The 12588-nt window shown below is 36.8% G+C and overlaps 1 protein-coding gene across 2 annotated transcripts in view; it reads right to left on the bottom strand.

The window, feature by feature from the left end:
• The window catches only part of LOC109223433, a 25781-nt gene extending 14314 nt beyond the window's left edge, over positions 1-11467 (bottom strand). For both annotated transcript variants that reach the window (XM_019387735.1, XM_019387736.1), the window contains exons 1-6: positions 9764-11467; positions 5926-6011; positions 5316-5696; positions 4545-4628; positions 4004-4384; positions 1311-1371 (exon numbers count right to left, since the gene is read on the bottom strand). In XM_019387735.1, coding sequence (XP_019243280.1) covers positions 1311-1371; positions 4004-4384; positions 4545-4628; positions 5316-5696; positions 5926-6011; positions 9764-11111 — 2341 coding nt within the window. In that variant the 5' untranslated portion in view covers positions 11112-11467. The remainder of the gene's footprint in view (positions 1-1310; positions 1372-4003; positions 4385-4544; positions 4629-5315; positions 5697-5925; positions 6012-9763) is intronic.

Raw genomic sequence — 12588 nt, 5'->3', positions numbered from 1 at the left:
AAAAAAAAAAAAATTACAAGAACAACCATAACTCCTCTTTCATTTCTTCTCAATTTTCTGTGTCACTACATTCCCATCTCTGCAAATAAGTAATTCCATTCTACCACTGCAATTTGCATAGGGAACTAATAGAACAAGGGAAAAATTCCCTAGTAATTTTTATTTCCACTGCTTTTTTTGTTAAAATCATTGCTAAAATGAACAGATACCATTATGGTGTAGCCACGTGAAAATCCAGTCAACAAGGTGAATATTTTAGTTGCCGTGCCATCAACCATGGCAATATTGAGACAAAGAAATCAAATCAAAAAAGCCAAAAATATCCACACGCACATGCTGCATAAGCTATCAAATGAATAAGAGTTGCATAGTTTATTGACTATCTGAAACAAAACCTATTAATTATAGTATGATTTGAATAAGTATCTAAAGTTACCTTGTAAATAGATAATCAATATTTATTAAAGATAATTATATTTAATCAATTTAGAGTTAAATTGAAATTGTGTTGTAAATTAATTTGCATTTTAACCAATTTAGTATTAAAAATTTTACAATAATAAGCTCATTATTAGTGTCAACAGCTTTAAGGGCATTCAGTCACTTTAACAGAAAACATGCTCACCAGCACTTTTTACCACCAAACATACCGACTGTTTATTTTCGGTTTCAGCACTTTTATCCAAACACGCAATTGCTTATTCATAAAATCAGCTCCAGCACTTAAAAGTGTCTATTAGCTCTTGGTACTTAAAAGCTACTGGTATTCAGCTAATCCAAACGGGCTCTGACTCAACCCAAGGTCTCCCATTGTCGTGCTACCAGTTCATTGCTGGCTAGACAATTTTTCATTTTCCAACCGTCAGACCTCTCTATAACAGCATCCCTATATAACAACACTTCACTATAAAAGCCAAGCTTTTCCGGAACCAATTATTATGTTATGTTATAATATATGTTCTCTATAACAGCACTTCGCTATAACATCCAAAAATATTCGGAACAAACGAAGCTGTTATAGAGAGGTTTGACTGTACTAAACACCAAACCAGTGTCAAAAGTATATGCAAGATGCTTATGACACTATAATCGTCCATATGTATCTAATTTGTCGTCTATCTATACAACAGGTATTCTCTATTCACAAGAAATACAAGTGAAATAAAAAGACATTTATTAATTGCAGAACCTTTGACAATTGATATCATTTCAGCAACATAATAAATGAACAAAAAAAGACAATGTTCCTACAAAGGTTAAGCTACATATTCCTCACATGCAGACCGAAATCAGTAATCTGTAATGCAAACCTTCATCATTGTTGGAATTGCCCGCAAGAGTGGCTTTTGAGGGAACAATCTCGGGCATAACCTGTACAGGAACAAGATAGGAAAGAACATTACCTCTAACTAATTTAAAGTCACACCCTTTAACAAGAATAAATAACCAATCACAGACTAAATAAGTTCAATAGGTCACAAAATCTCGGTGCCCCTTACATAGGGAAGATTCAGATCACCAAAGGGCATCAAAGATATAGTGGTCGGCCAATTACCAAACAAGTCTTGAGAAGGAATATAAGATTAACAGAATACCTTGACCAGAATATTCCCAAATGAAAATTTTTGTTTTTGATAAGGTCAAGATGGGAATAATTTCTCAAATACTTCAAAAGCCAAACACCAACATTACAAATACTGAAACAGACCATGATTACAACTGCAAAAACGAGAAATGTAGACCCGTCAGGAGCATTTTCTCACGGAGGTAAAAGGTCTCAAAAATGATCTTATCCTGTTAAAATCCAATGCAAGAATCAAGAGGGTGCTATAAGGAAAATAGCTGTGACATGAAGGGACCACATTTATTATGGCACAGGGAAGATCAAGAGATGGGTAGTTCTCGGCAAGGCAACAAAATGCAACGTGTGAGCCAATGGGAAGGAATTACGAGGAGGAACTTTCAAGGCGTTTTGAGGGGTACAAGGTTCAAGAGGACCATATAGGACTAGGAACGGGAGGAAATTCAAGAGGTTTTTTTTTGATGATGTTCTTTTTCTTTTCTTCATTTTCTTTTTGGGGATAAGGTCAAGAGGTTTTTCTTTTATTTTTAAAAGATAAAATAAGTTCAAGAGGTTTTTCAGAAAAAAAGATACAGCCACAATTTAGGGGAGAGTGGGGAAGGTTAGAACACTTTGGGGAGGACCAAGGGCAGGATGATTCACGATGACGACCTTTTATATGAGATTCACTAAAGAGGGCATCAGGAGAGAAGTGTGGAAGACAATTTTGAGTATGAAGACGCCGAAAAGAATTGCTTCTTCTCCTGGTGCGCAGCATGAGTCCTTACTGATTTATAGGAACAGGGTGAGAGTCATGGTAAATTGGTCATATGTGTAAAAATCGGCCTTCCTTGCTGATATAATTACAGGAAGGGCGCGAGAGTTTTCGTAAATTTGTCCCATATTCGCACAAATTGCAGGGAGTATAGAGATCAAACTATCGTTTTTACTTTGCAGGATACTACCCACCTATGAGCCCTCAATTTTGCGATGTTCAACATGAGCATTACAAATATCAGTGGAGAAAACAGTTGAAAGCTGAAGAATATGAAGAATCAGAGGGAGAAGGAAAGAAGCCAGGAAAAGCACCGCTATAACTCTTCTTGACAATATGGAGTTAGAGATAGAAATTCATTATAGTATGACACAATTATTATTTCGTTTCTCTTGTACTACAATTTTTTTCAAGCATGTCTTAAGCTTTTTTAAGAATAAAATATTGTAATTTAGAGTACTTTTTAAGTAGTTTCCAAATATTATATCAAAAAGAACTTGAGGAATCAATGTTTAAATTCACACCGAATATTGCATGCTTTAATCCTTGAATTTTAAAGCCCCCCATTCATTGCCATGCATATCCATTATCAAGGTTCACACCGTGCTGCTATACAAGTCTAGAGAACTGCTAAATAAGCCAGAAAAGAAGGAAATAATCTTCCAAAGAAAGATAGCATAATTCAAAAACATCTATAGCTACCATCGATGTGAAAGACACTAATAGGTTCCTAGTCAGATTATCTTTACAAGCTTAACAGCCATCGCCCAACAACTTAAGCCCTAATAGCATAACACAAATCAGAACACTGTAATCACAAGTTTTATTATACCAGTGTCGCATTTCTTAGGCATGGCATGGTCAATAAGTAACAACTTTTCGCAACTCAAGTTTGCTCCATTTTCATGCTTTAGTGGGCGTTTGGACATAAGAATTGTAAAATTCCAAAACATCGTGAAAAAAAATTTCAAGTGAAAATGGTATTTGAAATTTAGAGTTATGTTTGGACATGAATATAATTTGGGGTTGTTTTTGAAGTTTTGTAAGTGATTTGAGTAAAAACTTGGAAAAATAGCTTTTTGGAGTTCTTCAAATTTTCGAAAATTTCCAAAATGCATTTTCAAGTGAAAATTGGAAATTTTATGAACAAACGCTGATTTCAAAAAATAAGTGAAAATTTTTGGAAAAAAAGGGAATTTTTTTTATGTCCAAACGGGCTCTAAAGTCTTCTCTCTTTCTGTTCCAAAATTCACTGATTCTAGTGTTCAATCAGAAATACTATACTCAATGTGATTCATACCAAAAGCCTAAACTGGAAAAAATGAACCTCGACTCCAGCAACTAATGTGCAGTTTAGTTCCAAACTTTTCACCTTAGTACAGAACACAATGTCAATCTCAAACGAATGTCATGTCAAAGCCACTCTCATGAAAATTTGGCTTCTTTTCAGTTGATGTTTTACCAAAGCAAGTAAGTCATTACTACCGGGCCCTTCGAGCTGGCAACGGGAGGTGGCTTGCTCATTGGCCTATAGGAGGCAGAAGCGCTACAGCCTTACCCCAACCACACTTAACCAACTCAGTTAAACTAATTCCATATTATATGTGATTCAACCGACCTAATTCAAATATAATCAAATAACCAAAATCATAAAACATTTCTCATACCTGCTGCAAACCAGCAGACGGAAACTCTCTAGGACAACTTGAATCTTCCCTTCCAACCACACTAGTTTTAGCTTCATCCGATGGTACTCCATCAGTGTTGAGTGTCTCCTTAGCTGAAAAAAGTGATTCACCATCTTTCACAACCCTGACATTGTTTTTGGTTCTTCTCCGAGGTGGTACAGACTTGACGCGGACGAAGTCCGTAATCTCGGGTTCTGTTACTCTAATGGAATCCAAACCATCCATCACACCAGCCTCAACTTTTGGAGCTATTGTGGATTTAATTTTAACTTTTAGAGTTTTCTGTAAACTTCCAATATAAGCATGATTCTTCAACCACTTAGCTAACTTGAACTGTATGTCAGGAACCATTTTATCATCCTGCAATTAGCAGAATTGTGGATCAAGAAAAGTATCTGTGTGTTACCAAAGAGAAATCAGCTCGACCAATAACTTCAGCAGAAACAGAAAGCTTCAGTTTTTCATCAGGTGTATAATACAAAAAAGGTAGGGCGAGACTAGTAGAACAAAAGGATATTACCTTGAGCATTGAGTCCAACAAGTCTGAAGATACACCAATCTCCGCAGCGACATCTTTTACATCAACTTTTTTTTGCTCTATTAACTACAAAAGCAATGAATAGATTCAGTATTTTATAAACTAAAGTGGCATATAAAACTGGAATAAAAAGATCAAAAAGATAGATTCCACAGGTTAAAAGCGCAGATACCAAATCTTATGTCACATATCCAAGTCATACTTAGTTCCCAGAACAAATCAGTCACACAAGGTCCAAAAGCCCATCATATCTTATTTAATTTTTGTATTGGGCACGCCAACATCTACTTCGACACTTCTGCAACTCCAATGGGCATTAATGTAATTCTGCTTCCCTGTTTTCTGCTCTATTCAACGTATTTTCTTGGTAGCCTAGTCAAAAGTTTTTAGAAGAATAAATAGGGTTTCTTTTTTTAGTAAATGGAAAAGTGACTATAGGATTATCTTGTCCTTTCCTTTGACCAAGGCTCTAAAATGGAAAGAAAGAAGATGGAATTCGCTGATGGACTTGGGCACTAAATTGTGTTTATGCTCTTTGAATAAAAAAAACTACTATTTTTTTTTTTTTAGGTGGCGGAAGGAGGAAATGGAGATAGGGTTAAGGCTATACCCAAGAAAACATACATGCGAAGACTAATATATTTGCTTGCCATAGCTGTAAATTCTGTATCTCATTACAGTTTTCAAAATTTGCCAACATGATCTAGGAGTCTGTGAATGTACCATTGCTACTTAGTCTAGATGCGGCAATACCTTTTTTAATATCACGGTGAAATTTAGCTGATCAGCCACATCACTATCTCTGTTTACACATAAATCCCTATTAACAGGCTGCTGTGAAATGCCACATTCTGTTTGACGTTTAAGGTTCAAGTCCTTCTCGAGCAGCTCTTGCTGCTGTAATGCATCATCATTCAACTTATCTAAACCCGAGATAGAATTGTCCACATGCAGCACCCTTTTGTCTCCATTTTTTAAGCCAAGCTTTAACTTGTGTGGTTTGGCTGTGACTGATGCTGCCAACTGATTGTTATCTGTGGGGCAAGAAACATCTACTGGAGGGTCTCTAACTTGTTGACTGCCACTATTGACCTGTAAATCTGAATGCTTCAAGCAGAACGCGCGTAATTCAACCTAAAAGCATTGCACACAACAGGTAAAAAGTAATAAGGAAGATATTTTAATCAATATGTCTGTTGCAAAATGAAATGGATCAAAAGTACATCTAGTACAAAATGACATCAGTTCAGAACCAAAATCGAAAACGAAAAAAAAAACTAGCAGTTCAACATTACAGGAAAAAAAGCCATTACAGGACGAATAACAATTTCGCAAAGCAGAAGACCAGAAGAATAGAGCTCACATCATCACATCCAAGTTTCCCCCATATCTCCATTCTGTGGCTTGCCTCCCTGGCACATATAGGATGGAAAGAAGTCCTACAAGATCCTACAACCATTAAGAGGAGAAATTAACAAGGAACAAGCCCGAAAAGTCTATAGAAATAGTATAGGGCAAACAATTCCGTTAGACAGGATCTTTCAGTTTATTTTGTTTTTCTTCTCTCCAAGCAATGTAGGGGCAGAAATTGACAAATAATGCAAGGGGAGTGGGGGAAGGGGAGTGGGGGAAGGGGGTGGGGAGAGAGAGACAGAGAGAGAGAGAGAGAAGCAAACTGCATCAACAATTTAAATGAAAAGATATTCAACTCTACCCAAATATTTAGCATGTAAGGTGACCACCTTCTAACTGAACCAACTTAATCACTGACAGAACAAATATCCAAAATCCGACCTAGACGGATAGAAACTGATGACTGTCTGTTGCTGAAATTGCATTGCGGTGTAAAGAGTTTGTCCAGTAGTTAGAGATTACATTCCATCATTGAGAAAAAACTTATAAAGAACCACGAGAGTGTTTTTACAGATCTGCAAAATTTAATACTCCAATGGAGCAAAATACGGTTATATTGGAAGAACCAGTCTAAAACTTGAAAGATACGTGAGTTGATTGACCACCTGCAACTACACCTACTCCAATATCGATGATTCCCTCAGAATAGCTCAAAAACCCATCATTGCAGATCTTTCGGCCATTGAGCAAAACCCCCCCCCCCCCAAAAAAGGTAAAAGGAGTGTAATTGCGAGTTGCGACGGAAAGCAAAAGATCCAAATTAGCAAAACGAGATGACCATAGTCAATAGAAGATATTCTCCCATTCTGTCTTCACTATATTCAATTTTTAAGGCTTTTTAAGAGTTAGAATCAACTATCAATAGCAACCAAACATTTTGGAATTATCTCTTCAACAAAAAAAGGTGGAAAAACAAAGAATAAATAGCCATTCCCCTAATTCTTTTTATAAACAAGGTAAAGTAAATAAATTAAAACGGCACAAAGGATGTGCGATTGGGACTGTACAAGATAGCAAAAGAACGAAAAACAAAAGTATGCCCCAACTAATCTTGTTGGGATTCTAATGTTTGTAGAGCCAATTCAGTCATTGCCCTAATTCTTAATTCATTGCCTTCAATTAGTAGTGTTTTTGTAAGAACTTGGATTCATATATGAAAATTCATCCGTTCTTCCAAACATAAGTCTTTAAATTATCAAATATTTGGAAAGACATTTTTTAATAACTGAGAAATCCATGAGCGCCAGTGGCGCACAGTTCGAAACTCGGTGGATAATGGGCCTAACCATCTATCTTTCTCCACTTAACAAGGCTTTTGTTTGCGTTTAGGTTCAAGCCTGTGAAGTGTGCCTAACCCATTGTGCTCTTAACACTAGAGGAATGCCCGAGGGCTATTTGGAAAGACACTTGGATGTTAATATCAACACCTCAATTGTACATACTCCAACAGTTATTTGGTTGTTCGAGCTCAACTTGAGCATTATAGGAACCCAGCTTGAGCACAATTTAAATACTAAACAAGCTTTATTGTGACTCGTATACAAGCTTGGCTTGATAAAGTAAATAAACTGAAGTTTTAATTGAAGGTCACATACCATAACATATACTCCCATATTTTATGTGGCATACTTTCCTTTTCATTCTGTCTCAAAAAGAATGACACATTTCTATATTTAGAAAATTTTAACTCTAAATTTCACCATTTATTCTTAATGAGATAATTTATAGCCACACAAATATCTATGGCTTGTTTTAGACCACAAGTTTCAAAAGTCTTTCTTTCTTTCTTAAACACCGTCGCATACAATGGGTTAGAGAGAGTAATGTATTTCTATTTTAAGGATTAAAGACTTTAGTCTATAAGGTTTTCATCTTAGCATAAAAATAAAGTATTGAGTAGATATATACCAAAGACATTAATGGTGACCAAAAACCATCCAAGCTCAAGTTTACAAACTTAGCTCATCCCGTTACTACTCTCGATCAAAGTTGAGTCTCAGCTCATATAATGTAGTGAACAAGATAAGTTAATGAGACAAAAAAAAAGGAGACATGTGTCTTTTCATGGGATAGATCAGAACAACTACACTAACTATGTGTCGACAACTAAATACACGGTGTGAGGTAAGGTTAACCACAATCATCAACCAATTATCCTGAGGATCTATATACACATGGGTATTTTCATTTACACCAAAAGAGTAAATGAAAATAGAAAAGATTTCTAATAAGCTCTTTGTTTGCAATATACGCTCATCCACAAGCTTAAAGTCTAAACAATCACCTAGTTTTGACGGTGCGGTATCGCACAGTCTCTTCATGATGCGGAGTTGCATCCTAGACTCCTTTTAGAGACTAAAACCCCCTCATCCCCACAGCTGGAAATTTCAGGCCAATAATTGCGAAGCCTCTACCTTCCAAGAAGGACATCACGCAAGGAGGGGGGGAAGGGGGATCAAGCCATAGTTTATCAATCTTTGGAGACGGGAGAATATACCAAAATGGATCTTTGAAAGGTCAAGATTAAGCAAACTAAGCGGATCCAATGCATATCTTATCCTCAAAGTAATTAGTATTAGCATCCATTTCAAATCATAACCGACTTCTTGAAACAAAGAAAACACGGCCTTTCCCTTGTATGTCTATGAGACTCTTTGGCAGGTTGAGAATATGTAAGAATCAATCAATTTGATGTCCATTAAACTGGAAAAGCGAAAGAAAAACATACAACTTCTAAGTGGTAAGTACTACAAATCCCCTCAAACTGCAAAAAGCCTTTGCGTGACGGACACCAAGCAAATTCCCATCACTGAAAAGAAAGTATTCCTTATATGAACCTTTCAATCACTAACGCTATTCAAGGATCGGCTTAAAAGCTAAGCAGCAATTTCAGCTTCAACTCTGAGCTGTAACTTTTACAGATTTACTGGTCAAATTCTCTGATCCAATGACCTCCTCATATCCTACTGACCAAAATATTTGAGAAAAGTTAGGTCAACACCAGTTGGTAACTGGTCAGAAAGGTGAAAAAGCACGAATAAAAGAGAAAAACACCCCAACTCCCACAGACAAAATGAGAAAACAGAAAACAAGGAAAAATCACGACCTAAACAGTATAATCTGCCGGAAACTTTCCACATTCTCTTAAACAATAAAAGTTAACAGCTCCAAGAACAAATCAGAAAAAATAACAGATATATCAAATTCACATTGTACTGAATCATAGCTCTATTCTGATTTCCTACTTCATTGAAACTCCAAAGCCGCGTTTCAAGAAGTAAATATCAGGAAAACCCCACTCTTTTACATGATTTGTAGGGAGAGAGGGGACGAAGAAGAGCAGAATTATGAGGGACTTGCGACTTAGGTCAAACAAAAACACGAGCTAAGCCTGGCATTTAAGTGGAGAAGGGTAGAGGGGCGACCCATTGTCCCCGAGTTTGGAAGGTAGCGGTTGGTCCTCAGATATATTCCAATCAACAAAAAAAAGGTGCATAATTAACACTGCAATCAAATACTAAGATTTATTTAATCTTAACTCTTGCTCAGGTACAAATGATTGATAAAATAAGATGACAGCCCAAGAAAACTGAGATGAGCATATACAAGATATGTCAAACAGAAATTCTTCAGTAAAAGACTACAGCATGAAGTCACTTGCTATGAAACAGAAAGAGTCCTAACTATCTCAACTAGTAGCTCCCGATAAACCAAACCGAAACATCTTCGAGAAAGCCATCTAACGAAGAAATGCAGGAACTGTAAAGTAAGGAAGCAGCAAGACATACCATTACTGCACCGAACACACGCCCCATGTTTCCCCTTGCAGAGATAACAAATTAACTTTTTTCGTGTATCCTTTATACCATCAACATTCATTATCGGCTCCATCATCCTAGTATTCTCAATATATACCTCAGGCATCCACTGACAACAAAACAAGTGAGCAAACTCCAGACAAGAAGATTCCTCTCTTTTCCTACAAGGTTTCATGGCACCACCACTTTTTGGGCAAAGAACACATGGCAGCTTGCCGTTACTTACCATCTCATCATTCTTTTGCTTGCACCAAGAACACAACCAACTGCCATCAACATCATCCTGCACACCATAACATCTCTGATGAACAACCATACTGCAAGCACTACAAACTATCAATCTGTTCAACACATCACCATGGTCACCTAAACTACAATAGTCACAAAATTCAGCTGACCCTTCTACAGGACGAGCAACTAGAAGCTTCTCCAACCCTGCATCTCCACCCAAAAGCTTCCTTTTCTTTGAGGGTCGTTCAGAGGCAAGATATATCTTATTCCTAGAACCTAATAGCCATTCTAACCCACTCAGTGGCAAACAAGAGGATGACGAACATGGCTTCACATTCACATTTCCATCCTTTTCTTCTTTAACCAATTCAGTTTCCCTTCCTCCTTCACTGTCCACATCCATAAATTGATCACTCTCCTTATTATCTTCTTCTTTAACCAACACTCCACTATTGCTTACACCACTACCCACATTGTCAAATGTAGTAGGAATGTACAATAATTTCTGAGTATCATTACCCAAAAACTTGAACGACCCAAGTTTATACAATCTATCAATATCTTCCACAGATAATTCACGAAAGTATTCCTCAACTTCGTCCCAGAATCCACTATTACGACCGCCCTTTTGCCGCGAAGACGACTTCTTCTTCTTCGTTTCAGTTCCTCCATGAGACTTCTTGTGTCGTTTTCTACTATCAGAATGCTTATTTAACAACTGCGCTAAGTTATTGGGTAAAGTAAGGTGCACGGTAGAGGAAGAAGATGGCTGTGACTGAGAAGTAGAATCCTCGGTATCGAAAGGACTACGTTGGCACAAAGCTTTTCTCGCCTGGGAGTAGAAGTCTATCGCATTTTCAGTTTTTTCTGGTTGTTGGGGCATTTCCGTAATTTTATCAAACTGTGAGGGCTTTTCTGTAAATTCATTATTTTTCGAAACCCTAGGGATAGATATTGGGCATGGCTTTTCCTCCGTAAATACCCTACCCATCATCTTCCTCGGCCGCAGACATCTCCCCCCGCCGCCACCGTTACCACCACCAGTCATCGACGCCACCATCCACTCCCACAACCACCCTTCCAACATTCCATTACCGCCAGTTCCGCCGCCGCGACAACCGGAAAAACTTATCTCCACACAAATCTATAAAAGATAAGATAACGCTCTCAGATTTGTAATTTCCTATTCGGAGAAATAGAGAAAGATGTTTGGATAGTTCGTGGGAAATAGGGAAAGCTAGGGTTAGGGTTTGTTGTTTTTTGGGGGCGTAATATTTTTATCGTCGGGGCCTATTTTTTGGATCCGTTTTTTTTTCTTTTTTGCTTTTTTCAGGTATTTCGATTTTTGGAAGAGTCGCGATTTTCGGTAGAACAGAGAACGGGTAACGTTAGAGAGATAGAGAGAGAGAAGTTTTTATTTTTTTCCTTATTATTATTTTGTTTCGGTTTTAAGTACGTGATATAATACACTTGGGCACTATAGAAGGAGGCTATTTAAAAAGAAAAAGACGTGGCAAGTGGCATAGAGAGAACAGGACGAATATCTTTTTTGACCTTTTTGCATGAGAATACGCACCGGATTCTGTAATTTACCGCCATAAATGAACTGCTATTTCTTTTTTATTTCTTTTTCTAATAATAGTATTTTCTTTTCTTTGAGGTATTTGCTTTTTTGAGATTGATTGTGTGTTTGGTACGAAGGAAAACTTTTTTCATTGTCCTAAAAAATGTTTTCATGGAAAATGAGTGGTTTTATCACTTATTTTTTCTAGTTTGATTGGTGAGTAAAAAAATATTTCCGGAAAATATTTTCTAGTGCTTGGTTAGAGAGTAAAAAAATTTATTTTAAGAAAACTTTTTTGTAAGCAACTCGGCTAGGGTTTAGTCAAAAACAAGAACTATATTTTTTTGCCTTTTTGTTTTTTACTAATTCGGATCTTGATTTCGAGACTGAAGAACATGGGTTTGTTAGAACAATACCCGAGCCTACGCTCTGATACAACTGATATGATTCCAGATAAACAAAACAGTGGAATATGAAAATAACAATAGTTAAAGCAAAACTAATGATAGGTTTTATTAAGATAATCAAAAGTAGTCTGAATAATAAAATTAGAAGAAAATTTAGAACCCTAAGTGAACATCTCAAGGAACAATCGAAAAACTATTCGATCGCCTCCCAATAATGACAAATTAGAACCCTAGATATAAAGAAAAGAGAAGAAGATTACCCTCAAGAACCCAAGTCTTGAAAACAGGTAATCCAAAGTCGAACTTTTGGTTCTCAAGAGTTTTCTTATGTCAAAATATGCTAAGCACTAATAAAATAACCCTAGACTGTTATAAATACCTAATGGGTAAACAAAAATGTTTCAAAGTTAATTTTCCAAAAAAACTCGTCAGGCCAAACCGTAGCCTCAACGTAACCCCAACCGTAACGCACAACTAAATCGTGTCGAATTCCATAAGCTTATTTTTTTCAACTCTTCGGGCCCTCTTGAACCATAGCCAACAGTTGGTGAAACAGTGATACATAGTTTGACTTGGGGTCTTGATTCTTCAAT

Source organism: Nicotiana attenuata, chromosome 3, assembly GCF_001879085.1.
Source record: "Nicotiana attenuata strain UT chromosome 3, NIATTr2, whole genome shotgun sequence".
Classification (NCBI taxonomy): domain Eukaryota; kingdom Viridiplantae; phylum Streptophyta; class Magnoliopsida; order Solanales; family Solanaceae; genus Nicotiana; species Nicotiana attenuata.
The sequence above is the reverse complement of the archived record's forward strand: the minus strand, read 5'-3'. Positions and strand labels throughout refer to the sequence as shown.